At 40.7% G+C, this 13,792-nt stretch overlaps 1 protein-coding gene across 4 annotated transcripts in view; it reads right to left on the minus strand.

The window, feature by feature from the left end:
* Positions 1 to 13,792, minus strand: part of CPSF3 (cleavage and polyadenylation specific factor 3) — a 38,882-nt gene that overhangs the window by 4,829 nt on the left and 20,261 nt on the right. For all 4 annotated transcript variants that reach the window (XM_077844184.1, XM_077844185.1, XM_077844183.1 and 1 more), the window contains exons 11-15: positions 11,746 to 11,898; positions 9,810 to 9,918; positions 8,556 to 8,654; positions 7,137 to 7,231; positions 5,248 to 5,335 (exon numbers count right to left, since the gene is read on the minus strand). In XM_077844184.1, coding sequence (XP_077700310.1) covers positions 5,248 to 5,335; positions 7,137 to 7,231; positions 8,556 to 8,654; positions 9,810 to 9,918; positions 11,746 to 11,898 — 544 coding nt within the window. The remainder of the gene's footprint in view (positions 1 to 5,247; positions 5,336 to 7,136; positions 7,232 to 8,555; positions 8,655 to 9,809; positions 9,919 to 11,745; positions 11,899 to 13,792) is intronic.

Below are 13,792 nucleotides of genomic sequence, written 5' to 3' on the forward strand. Positions count from 1 at the left end.
TCTACCAACTGAGCCAGCCAGGATCCCCCCAAAATAAGTCTTAAAGAATATCTGAGGGGCACCTGGGGAGCTCAGTCAGTTAAATGTCTGCCTTTAGCTCAGGTCATGATCCTGGGGTCCTGGGATTGAGGGAGCTTAACTGACTGAGCCTCCCCAGGTGCCCCTAGCCAAGTAACTTTCAATTTAAAAATAGAAGCAGTTAATAAAAACGGAAAAATAAGTAGAAGCAGTCACTTAACAAGAATTTGAGAGATACTATGTGCAAGGCACTGTGCTAGATGTGGAAATTATAAAACTAAATTCAAATCTTTTTAATTTAATTCTACTATATATAATGCACATAGGATGATTTTAATAAAATTACTATTTAAAATCATTTGCCTGTCATATTACTTAGCTCCCCCTTCCCCAAACAAAGTGATCTAATGGTTCAGGAAGATGACCTGGAGTTTCAAATGTGCCCCCAGATCACTAAGTATCCCCAGCCCGTCACCAGCAGCAGAACAGCGAGGAACTATCTGGCAGTTCCTCAGAAAGTGAAACCTTCAGTTAGCCTATGACCCAGTAACTCTACTCCTAGGTGTAGACCCAAGAGAAGTGGAAACATATGTCTACACAAAAACTTGTACATGAATGTTGAGAGCAACATTATCTATAGTAGCCAAATGGTAGAAACAACCCAAATGACTATCAGCTGATGAATACAGAGACAAAATGCTGTACATATACACAATGGAACATTATTTTGCCATGAAAAGGAAGAAGTACTGATTTTTGCCAAAACATGGATGAAACTTGAAGCACTGTGCTCAGGGAAAGAAGCCAGTCACAAAAAAACCATGTATTATTATTCCATTTATATGTAATGTCCAGGAGAGGCAAGTCCATAGACACAGAGAGTAGGAAAAGAAAGTAGATTAGTGGTTGTCTTGACTGGGGGCTTATCACTAAAGAATATGATTTTTTTTGGTGGGGTGATATAAATGTTTTCAAGCTGACTGTGGTGAATCTACTTTGTGCAAAAGAACCAAATTGTCGTTTCTCTTAAATTATTCTATAGGTTAGACTATAGTTACTTTGATTGTTTTCAATTCATGAAGCTTTTTCCTTCTTTTCAAAAAAATACAGACCTCGTTGGCATATAGCACTATATTACAGATTTAATATCTGTACACATAGCAAAATGATCATAAGAAACGTAGTTAAGCATCTATCACAACAGTCACAGAAGTATTTTTCCTTGTGATGAAGTAGTTTCATGAGTTTTTTTTAAAGTTTATTTATTTATTTATTTATGATAGACAGAGAGAGAGAGAGAGAGAGAACGAGGCAGAGACACAGGCAGAGGAACAAGCAGGCTCCATGCCGGGAGTCCGACGTGGGACCCGATCCCGGGACTCCAGGTTCATGCCCTGGGCCAAAGGCAGGCACCAAACCACTGAGCCACCCAGGGATCCTCAGTTTCATGAGTTTTTAACTGAATACACAACGAACCAGATGTCAGCCAAGAAACCTATATAATAAAACTTTATACTTTAATTATAATCATTAGTCCTATTAAGTCCTATTAAATAGTCCTATTAAATAGTCCTATTAAATAAGCATTTACCAGATGTGTAAAATCTCATAAAATACATTAAAAAAAATCTAAGCTACGAAGCTATTATAAGAAACTTTCCAAAATGTGAGTGCATATGTATGCATATTTGCCTATTTATCATAATATTTATGAGAAACTCCTCCGATACATGAGACTATATGTGTACAATGTGAGATCAATTATACATGTGTATACCTGCCCCTAATAGGTGTGTGTGTCAAAACAGGACACAGACATACTGAAAACCAGTGCAGTGTAAAACAGAGGAATGTTAATGGAATAGAAGAACATAAAGGAATACATTTTGAAAATGCTTAAGCTTTGCTGTGTGTCCTCGGTGAGAACAGGAGACACAGAAACTGAAATTGGGGTAAAACACACACAGATACAAACCCAAGTTGTGTTTCTAAATCTGGACCCAAGGGCCAGCAGGCTAAGAAATGAAAAGGGAGTGAAACACTAGTAAAGAGGAATCAGACTGTTCACAGAAGGTGCCTCTAGAAGAGATCTGGCAACCTTCTGTGGATGGCCACACTGTATTTCAGGCTTTGTGAGCCACGTGGTCTCCACAGTAACCACCCAACTCTACTATGGGAGCTCGGAGGGCAGCATTAGACAATATGTGAACGAATGGGCATTGCTGTGTTTCAATAAAACTTTACAAATACAGGTGGGGGGCGGGACTTGGCCTGTGGGCCCCGGTTGTTAACTCTGCTAGAAAATGTTACAATACCAAGTTTGGATAGGAGAAAGTCAATTTCTTAAGCAGTAAGTATACAGAATGAATGTCCTCCACTTCCCCACATGCAACAAAAGAGGGAGCGTGTTGGTCCTCATAATATTTTTCACCTCCCGCAGGAGCAAGTACTGCTTATTAGAAACCCTGTCACTTAGCCCCATGGGTGACAGCTCTCCACGCTAATGTATCACAGACACTCCTCAGTCTTGTCTCTTGAAAATTCATCTTGTCTGTTTTCTCTCACCATCTGTATCTAACCCAGCAGGAAATACTGCTGGCTTTGTCTTCAAAGTGTCTCCAGAACCTGAGCACTTTCTGCCACCTTCACCACCTCTGCCTGAGGTCCTCCCCCCACCACCTGCAGGGCCACTGAGTTCCTGAAACACCTGCTTTCTTACTTGCCCCGCCAGTCCCCTCTTAACGAGCACCAGAGCAATCCTTGGAAACCTTACAATGTAACCCACTTCAGACTACAAGTCCGAAGTCCTTAAAATGGCCCCTTAAACCCTATACATCTGCCCCCGCTCCCTCCAAACCCTCTGAAGCTGCCCCGGTGCTCACTAGAGTACCAGTTCCCAGAGGGTAACGATCTGCTGCGGTCGCTGCTCTGCCCTAAGCACCTAGAATAATGCCTGCCCGACAAAAGGTGCTTGATAAATATCTGTCAAATGAATGTGAGCTATGCCGGCCACTCATTACTCCAGAAGAACAGAACAGCCTTTTCTTAATACATCACAAAGCAGGGAAGAAGAGGGAGTACAGGGCAGCCAGCTAATTCGGCACAATTAACTCATGGAAGAACCCTATTCTGACCTGTCCGCTATGAATCCCTGCTCCAGTGCCCAGAGGCTAACCTTAGGAAACAATGTTTACACATTATTATTGTTATTAAAAATGGAGCACTCTTAACAGTCATTTTTAAGTCAACTCCCACAGATCAGAGTGAGGGTACACTTTCACTCTGGACCAGAGAATACTGAGAGAGAGAGACGCAGCATCAAGTCAGACCAACCTATGAGAGCTCACACGTTCTCTCCTGTATGACACAGACGTGAAACGTTGGGGGATTATCTTTTTGTTTTTCAGCCAATCACATAGTGGCTTCACCCCAACTGTAGGTGGCATCTTGCCAACACAGTTGACAGTCTCAGGCCCAACACGCCCCGTAACCCCTGCCCCATCACACTGTGTGGAGCGGGGCTCAGGAGAGCTAGGACATGACATACCCTGGAAGACCCCCCAGCATCCTCATTGGCCTAGAAACACACCATTCTCGCACAGAAGTTTCCTTTTCCAGAAAAGCACATAAGTATCTGACAAAAATACTGATTTCAGGTGATTGTATCGCAAAACAGACTGCATTCTACAAAAAGACTGTTATACATTATACAACAGGAAGGAGCCCTGGAGGTTAAAGCAATTAAATTCCGGGGTATGTGGTGTGAACTGAACGAGCCTAAAGAGGGCTCTGATCCTGAATGGTGGGCCCGCTCACGGCCCTGCATCTGAGCCTTTCACTCTTGCTGTCTGCATTCCGCTCCGTCCCTCGCATCCCTGCCCCTCACTGCTGCACCCCAGGTCCCCCTCCCACATACCCCCACCTTGTACTTTGTCCTTTGTATCTCTATCACCTAAGATAAGAAAAATGTAAAATAGTAAGATAAGAAAAAACTGACCGCCTTTAAGGCTGTTCTGCTGCGAGTGAGGTTCCGTGCTCGGGGGCAAAGTCTGTGACGTTGAATGAGCACCAGGGGCAAACCCAAGGTCCTCGGTGCCCCTGTGGCTGGTAGAAGCGCACAGGTCCTGCTCCTGTGTTGCATGCACACAGGGGCATCCGCTCCCCACCAGTTACTTAATCCAACTAAGACAAGTCAAGTCCTCAGTGGTGTCTAAAATTTTTACCATTTTTCACTATTACTCAAAACAAATACAAATGCTTACCAGTACCTCAGATGAATAATTCAGATTTGTCCAGGTATTTATTCATTATATAGATGCGGTCAGTTATGAGAAGATGGATTATTAAGTATCCAGCTAAATATTTTTTCCTCTTGCAATCAGACTACCTACTTATTTTTTTTAAATTTCAAGACAGAGAACCATTGTCAGAGAACAAGACCTGGTACCATGAGAAGGGTAAAGGCTGGGAGGCTTCCCCAAATTCTTCAAGGGTGGGGCACCTGGGTGGCCCAGTGGTTGAGCATCTGCCTTTGGGCATGACCTGGGGTCCTGGGATCAAATCCTGCCTTGGGTCCCCTGCTGCTTCCTCTCCTTCTCCCTCTGCCTACATTTTTGCCTTTCTCAGTGTCTTTCATGAATAAATGAATAAAATCTTAAAAAAAAAAAAAAGTAATTCTTTAAGGGTGACTCCCTCCCCTGGTAGCAAAAAGGGTTACCTTACATGCCAGTGAGGCATTATACTGAATTATGTCTAACATAGACTACAAGAAATCCCACAAAGGTATCTTCAACTATTGTCTTCTTTGATTGAAAATGGCTATTTGGAAAAGAAAAAAGTGACTACAAAAATTGCCCTATGGAGAGATTCCATTCTGCTCAACAGGTTTTACTAAACACCAATAGGGCAGCATATTTTCTTATTAGACATGCTGGATTGATTCAGCAAATATTTTGGAATTTCTGATTAAATTGTTTTTGAGAAGACTGTTACTAAGGAATTTTATCTTAGTGTTCATGGCAACCAGATTTTTGGCAAGAGCACAAATAAAGATCTAGGACAAAAAGTAAAATATTAGTAACATGCATTGTTATGCACATGCTGTATCTTAAAGGCTACAGGAATGGAACAAGCAGATTTCAAGTTCTAGGATTCTGTTTTCTGCTTTTTAGTTCACAGACTATGGGAAAAGTGAAAGAATTATCTGATAAAAATGAAATCATTCCATACCTTTCCTGATTTTCGGGTTGGACTGAACTTCCAGTATCACGGTTGTTACTGTATCTGCGTACATATCGTTGGAAGGGTTTGCTAACCACTGTGAAGCAAAAGGCAGAATTAGGAAGCTGTGAATACAGCCAACTGCAAAAGCTGTGAACCCGACCATTCACGGACTGTACCTATGGGACTTCTGTGTCTAGCATTTTCATTGACATTAACTATTTCCTGAAATTACTAATGCTGGACTTCAGTACTGTGTTTCAGAAGCACACAGCATGGGAAGAGGGTAATATTTTTAAACATTTACTTTAATTACCCACACAAAGCCTAGGACCAGTTGCTCCTGCACATGCCCAGTGCTCTGAGATAGTTTTCCTTGTGTGCCAGGTTAGGATGAGACCAGGTGAATTCTTTCAGGAACGAGTGCCTTCCCTAATGTGTAAGGGGCACCTGGGTGGCTCAGTCGGTTGAGTGTCCAACTCTTGATTTCAGTTCAGATTGTGGTCTTGGGGTCATGAGATTGCCCCAAGCATGGGCTCTGAGCTCAGTGGGGAGTCTGCTTAAGATCTTTCCCTCTGGGGCAGCACCGGTGGCGCAGCGGTTTAGCGCCGCCTGCAGCCCGGGGCATGATCCTGGAGACCCTGGATCGAGTCCCATGTCAGGCTCTCTGCATGGAGCCTGCTTCTCCCTCTGCCTGTGTCTCTGCCTCTCTCTCTCTCTTTCTCTCTCCATTTCTATGAATAAATAAATAAAATCTTAAAAAAAAAAAAAACTTTCCCTCTGACCCCACCCTGCTTGCACACACACACACTTTCTCTCTCTAGAAGAAATGGCTAAAATCTTAAAAAAAAAAAAAAAAGTGTAAGAACAGACCAGCAGATGATCTGGATGGAGAATTTATATGATTCTACCCTGAGGCAGAAAAATGGATGAGGTACCTCCCTGGATCACTTAGTTCCAGGATTCACTTTTGAAGTCCTTCTTTGGGGATGCCTGGGTGGCTTAGTGGTTGAACGTCTGTCTGCCTTTGGTTCAGGGTGTGATCCCAGGGTCCTGGGATCGAGTCCCACATTGGGATCCCCGCAGGGGATCTCCCTCTCCCACATCGGGATCCCCGCAGGGGATCTGCTTCTCCCTCTGCCTGTGTCTCTGCCATTCTCTCTCTCTCTCATGAATAAATAAAAAAACTAAAAAAAGGGCCTTCTTTGAACTTAACAGAGGCCAAGCTATCAAAATCAACCATCAAATTAATTTAGTGTCTGGGTTCCAGATTCTACCAGTAGGAATTTAAAATTCTAATAGTAGGAACCAATTCAATGGTTTCTAGCCTTTGTGTATTTGGGTCATTTTTAATATTGCTGATTCGAATTTTCAAAATTCCACTTTCTTTAAGAGTGCTATGTGACAAGTCTGTTTGTTTCAATGTAACAGAATTTCATTTTTAGCTTGAGCATGTTGGATATTTTGATATAACTGAAGACATCCAGGGCTATCACAAAATCAGTTGAGCCTTTCTCATTTGAGACATATATTCACTACACATATTAAATATTAAGACTTAATTCGTTATTAGTTTCATTTTTCTTTTTAACTAGGCTCCACGCCCAGCATGGGGCTTGAGCTCACAACCCTGAATTCAAAACCCGAGCTGAGGTCAAGAGTTGGGATGCCTAACCGATTAAGCCACCCAGGTGTCCTTAATATTAGTTTCTATGTTACTGGAACTACATAGAAAATACTCAGCTATATCATATTTAAAGCTGATTTGGGAAAGATAAATATGCACATATATACATATTTTTTTCCTGATTGAGAAGAAACAAGTTTTCTCTACAATTATACGTGAAGTCTTAAAAACATTTTTCCCCTCCTTGTTAAGGTAAATGATCCTATCTTACTTCTAATACCACCATTCCTGGCTCCTGTATGACAGTAATATTTTTGAATACTTTCAGAGCAGGTTTTTCTTGAATTTCTAACTCTTCCACATCACCTGAAAAAAAGAATATTAAGACATATAATTTTTTGATAATCTTCCATAAGCATCATTATTCCTTGTTTATATAGAGACAGCTGAAATAAATGTGATACACAATGAAAAAAATTAATTTGCTCATTTATATAGTTAGATTTCAAATAAAGTTTTCTGTGAATTGCTTAGAGCAACTGAAAGATCTCAATGTCAATATGTATTAAAAAAAATTCATATAATGAGGCATGATTTACCTTGGACATTCAACATTAACCACAAACTCTGGTGACTGTCAAACATCTGTGTTTGTATAAGAGATTTAGCCACCAGCATCTTAAAATTTAACATGAGACCAGTCAACTACTGCCACCTAGTCCATTCTGCCTTCATCTACACAGGCTTTATCATTCTACAGGAAAATTCTGTTGTCTAAGAGGAGACCTTCCTGGTCTCCCAGCAACCTCTTAATTAAATATTAATTCAGACATATTTTTTTAACTTTCTGTGTGATGACCTATAATTCTAATATGAGGGTCTGAAGTAAAAAAAGGATTTTCTTTCTATTGGTTTATTCATGGTTGTATTTTGCTATTTGAATTATCAAGAGCATATTAATAAAAAGTGTAATTTGTAATTCAAAGTGTTCCTGCTTATTAGAGGGAATCCACACCTTTTAACTCAGGCATTGTCTCTCATTCTGTTCATAAATAGAAATCTCTAACTCAAAATGGTCTAATATGAAAACAGAATAGGTGGGACACCTGGGTGGCTCAATGGTTGAACATCTGCCTTTGGCTCAGGGCGTGATCCCAGGTCTGGGGATCGAGTGCTACATTTGGCTCCCTGCGAGAAGCCTGCTTCTCCCTCTGTCTCTCTCTCTTTGTGTCTCTCATGATAAATAAATAAAATCATAAAAAAAAAAAAAAAAGAAGAAAGAAAACAGAATACTGTTTTACTGGCCTTTACCAGTGGTCATGTGTTCTTATAAAACCTGCTGTATAGACTGGTACTGATGGAACAAGAAAACTTATTTTCTGAATAAGAGATAGATAAAAATTTAGCAATAGTATACTAAACCGGATTTTAAACACAAGGAGCAAAGACTACTGATATTTCTAGAGCTTTCAGTGGATCAGGGATAAGAAGTATAATTCAATTAAAAAATTTTATGAGTACATTTTCAAAAATTCACCTAAAGCTGGTAACATGTCCCAGTGAAGTGCAAATAAAATTTGTGCAAATCCTGAGACAATTACCCAAATTAAATAACGTCCTGTCTCAGACATATACTAATTCTTACTCAAAAGCGGAAAATAATTAAATGAATTTTTATAAATATACACACCTGTCAATTTCTGTAGCTGATAATAGAGCAGATTAAAAGGGCCAGTATAGGGAATGGCTTGGGTCTGTTTTACAGTGCTCATGGCCAAGTCAGTATAATCTGAAGAGGAAATTAGGAAATTAGAATAAATACATTTTCAGTGACAATACTCGTCACAACAAAATACGATCTGCAAACACATATGGGGGTAGAGAGAAGTGAAAGTGAAGTAGACCAGAACGTGTTTTCAGAAAGCTTGTGAGGCACTCTTTCACCCCACATTTCCCCCCTTAACTCCCTACCCCCACCCCTACTCCCAGACTAGTTAGCTTAGGCTTCAGCCCTAAGCCAGCAGCCTCACTGCCCTGACAACATCGGGTCCCCGAAGGTCTCCAAGCCAGTAAGCCAGCTGTCCTCTGTTTTCCTCTGGGCATGGCTGCTCCTGATGGCCCTTCACCACCCAACATAAGTGCTACCTGGTCTGCAAAACCTTTCCTGACTCTTCTAGATCTTCTCCCCTTATATACTTATGCACTTCTCTGGATCATTCATCAGTGCTGTGACTAGCTCTTGACAAGAGTGCTTCTCTCATTAGCTTTCCAGGGGCTGGGGCTGTGCTTTGCAGAGTATCTTTAGTCCTCCTGGCCCAGAGTAAGACTGCGCTCACCACTGAACAGAGGAGCAAGTTATGTTCACTGCATGATGGGCTGAAAGCGGACAGCGGGTCCAGATCACAGACGGCTATCTGAGCATTACTATTTCTTGTTCTTTCACACGACACTCATACTCGATTAGTGCTATATGCATAAAATTGAGCGCTGTTATTTAAGAAAATACCATATTTACTGCAAAAGTAATGGTGGCCCAGCATTTACACAGGCACACAACATAAAGGCCCCACAAACAAGGAGACTCTAGGTCCTAAAGATCAAAATGTGTGTATGGGGAGGCCAAGGTTACTATAGAAAATAAAAGCACCAGAACTCCAGTGTGAAAAGTGGAAACAGGCTTGTATAGGGTCAGCAGGAGTGGTCAACCGTCTCAGAGGTGATCTCATGTTCCCAATTAAGAAAAAGTTATTTCAAAAAGAATGCAAACATTTAAATAGTTCAAGAAAGATTCCCCCCCCCCATAAAGCTATGTGATATAAACTCATTAATTTATATTTTATTACTTGGCTATTCCTTAAAATTTGGCCATCAGCAAGAGAAGCATTCATAGATTTTCTTTCAATGTTAAAATCAATTTATATTTGACAATTAATAGTATACTTACTGGAGAGGTCACAAGGAGAAAGTATGTGATAATTAAAGTTTCTTTTAACAAGTATTCCCGAGACCCGCTGGCCTTGTTCTGGTTTTTTGTCTGCTAAAAAGCCCATGACCTATTACGAAAAAAAAAGAAGACAGAATCCTAGAAAATGCAATTATTCAGATACTCAGTCATAATGATGACCATCAGGCATTTGAAATCAAAAGTTGGGTGCTTAACTGACTATGCCACCCAGGCACCCCTGTAGTTAAAACATTTTTAAGTGCTGCATACTGTATTTCTTGAGGGTTTATAATGCACAAGGGCCTAATAAAAACTCTGAAAAGTCCTACTGTGAAGAAATCAGCTTAACCTTGTTCAACTCTACTTCTCCTAAATTGTCTTACTGTAAAACTGTCTCCCTCCCCAAAGCTCAACCAGCAGTTTGGGAAATTCAGTTCTTAGATTCCTAACTGAATACATTTTCTATAGGTATAAGATCGCGTCCAGTAAACTGGCCACTGGAAAGTTTTGTGAACAGGGGTTAATTCAGGAGTAAATACAACCATCTGTCTGTCCTTCGGCAACAAAAGCCTTACATCCTAACTTTTGCTTTTTTTCCTCTCAAACTTAACTGCAAGGAAGGATATTCATCAATTAGCCTTCTCATTTCTGGCTCATTATATAAAAGAATTGCTGTAAAGTTGCTCATTAATATATGTCTGATATTAAAACTTCAGATAATCATTAAAAAGTTTCCCTTAGAAGTATCTTGAAAAAACTCCTAACAGGAGGCACAAATGCCTTACCATATCCCTCTAAAATCTCAGGAAGATTTTTAACTATTTATTTATTTAAAAATATTTTATTTATTTATTCATGAGAGACAGAGAGAGAGAGACAGAGACGTAGGGAGAGGGAGAGCCCGATGAGGGACTCCATCCCAGGACTGCGAGATCATACTCTAAGCCAAAGGTAGATGCTCAATCTCTGAGCCACCCAGGCGGCCCAACTATTTTATTTTTTAAATTCTGAAAATACTATATTTCAATATCAAAAACAGACAATTTTTTATAAGTTCCACCATACCACATTTGTTTGTTTATTTATTTTTTATACCACGTATACATTTAAAAACATGAGGGGATCCCTGGGTGGCGCAGCGGTTTGGCGCCTGCCTTTGGCCCAGGGCGCGATCCTGGAGACCCGGGATCGAATCCCACATCGGGCTCCCAGTGCATGGAGCCTGCTTCTCCCTCTGTCTGTGTCTCTGCCTCTCTCTCTCTCTGTGACTATCATAAATAAATAAAAATTAAAAAAAAAAAATAAATAAAAATAAAAACATGAGCTTATCTTTAGATTCTTTAGGAGAAGGACCAGTGGACAGAATACTATATTAGATGTAGTAATAAAACAGTAATGAATATTTGTTTATTTTCAGAAACAGGGAGGAAAAGAAGTGGTGATGTGGATGACAAAACTATCAAATTCAACTGCACTACGGTCTAATGTACTTGAAAACTTTCTATGTGAAGAAATGAATTAGTAGGACCAGAAGAAGACCTAAAAAAGCAAACGAGTATAATTAATATACTAAGCAAACAGAAAATCATCATTAAGGACATTATCTTGCTTTGATTAAAAGAAGTCTGTATTTTTAAGACATATACATTCCCTTTAGAAAAGGCCTGCATAAAAAAAAAAAAGAAAGAAAGAAAAGGCCTGCATAAGATTAGAAACCACACTGGGACGCCTGGGTGGCTCAGTGGTTCAGCATGTGCCTTTGGCTCAGGGTGTGATCCTGGGTCCTGGGATTGAGTCCCGCATTGGGCTCCCTGCGAGGGGCTTGCCTCTCCCTGTGTCTCTGCCTTGCTCTGTGTCTGTCATGAATAAATAAATAAAATCTTAAAAAAAAAAAAGAAAAGAAAAGAAAAAAAAGAAAGAAACTATAACTTTTTACCTTGGCTAGCTTTTCTCCTCTGAAATTCAAGGTCACAGCTTCTGTATTCCGAGGATTATGAACCTCTATGTGAACTTCATCGTTATCCTCATATTCTCGAATCAGGGCTGCTTTCAATCTGGCCATTTCATTCTGTTCTCCATGGACTAAAATCTACATAGAATGAATTGGAAGAGAGCACAGAGAAACATCCTGAATTTGGGTTAATGACGGTTCCTATCTGACTTAAATATATGACACCGACATATACTTGGAAGTCATTAACTTAAATACTGTGAAGGGCCTCCAATCAGGCTTGTACAGGTATTCTCATTGTTTGCCTTTAAAAATCCTGAAGTGGAACTATTTTAAGAGAGAGTAAAGACTTCCACCTCAGGTTTTGCCACTAATGAGTTATGCAGCTTTATGGAAGCTGGCTTTTTTCTAGACTCCTATGCTCAACTGCCAAGGGCTGCACCACATGACTTCTTTAGCTTCTACCAGCTTTAGATGCATGATTCTTGTATGAAACTAGTGCTATTCTTAAATGCAGAAAATACCCAATTTTCTTTAGATTTCTTAATACAAGACTTTCAAAAGAAGCTTTTTATGGGGGAAAAAATAGACTGGTGATATTTTCTTCCATTTATTATAGTAATACCAAATAAAATATTTCAGAACCAAATGAAATTCCATCTGAGAGATATTTATAGTTGTATTTGAAACCAGGTTCTTCCTATTTACTTTTGCAATCTATACCTTACAAGACCGAGTATTCGTAAACCTGCACACTACTGGTTGATGATTTCTTGCCTGGGCTTACAGAAGCCTACCCAGCATCACTACTAGGCAGAGATGTATGGCTTAGTAAAGAGCCCCGGCTTTGATGCCTGGCTGCTTAAACACTAGCTATGGCAACTTGGGCAAGTTACCTAACATCTCAGTTTTTGCATCTACAAACAGTTGTTGGTTGTAAGGAGTAAGCAAGTTGGTATCACGTGTAAACTATGAGTACGGGGTACCTGGCTGGCTCAGTCGGTAGGGCAGGTGACTCTTGAGTTCGGGGTTGTAAGTTTGAGCCCCATGTCAGGCATAGAGGTTACTTAAAACATGAGAACAGTACCTGGCACATGGTAAATAATAAATGCTAGCTGTTATTTATTATTACCACCAACACTATGGTTATTCTATCACGTAGATACACTTTTGCTGACCTGGTTATTGAAGGAAGGTAAGCATCGAGTTCAATCCAGGAATTTAAACTGTCGGCACAGAGAGAGCCTGAAGAGCAATGAAATGGGGCTGAGGAAGAGGTGGTGAAAGCCGAGAGGAAAAGGCAATACATCTCCTCCCTGGCTCTAACATGCGGGAGAGTTTCCATGAAACACACACACACACACACACACACACACACACACACACACGGGAACCCCTGGCAGGAGCTGCACTGTAACAAGATTCAACACCTCACGATGCTAAAAATTTTTCTCCACCCAAGATTCTGCCGATTAAGGGCTTCTGGCAAATCCCTGCAAGGACTCCCATGCCAGAAAGAACTCAGAATAACAGAAGATCACATGAAAGGGCGCTCGGCATCATCCATCATTAGGGAATGGACGATGGAAACCACAGTAGACATAGAAACCACTGCATGCTTACGGGGAACGGCTAGAATTACAGGAAGGCAAATAGCACGTGCTGGCAAGAACATGGAGAAATTGGAACATCTGTGTACCACTGGGGGGTCACCACAGCAAGTCATCACAGCAAGTTGGGTGATTCCTCCAGAAATGAACAGAATTACCCTGTCACTCAGGGTGAGAACAGGCATTCAAACAGGTGCTCAGAGGCCAGTGTTCACCATCGCACGCATACACCACATGCATGAATATGGTCTATACGGTGTTTACCCGCAAAGGGGAAGGGAGTTCTGATACATGCTATGGTGTAGAGGAACCCTGAATGTAGAAGGTAACATGCTATTGGATATTTTGCTTAATAGGTACAGTTTCTGCTTGGTGCGATAAAAAAAATCTGGGAATAGGTGGTGTGATGGTGCACAACACAG

This window comes from Canis aureus, chromosome 12, assembly GCF_053574225.1.
Source record: "Canis aureus isolate CA01 chromosome 12, VMU_Caureus_v.1.0, whole genome shotgun sequence".
NCBI classification, from domain to species: Eukaryota; Metazoa; Chordata; class Mammalia; order Carnivora; family Canidae; genus Canis; species Canis aureus.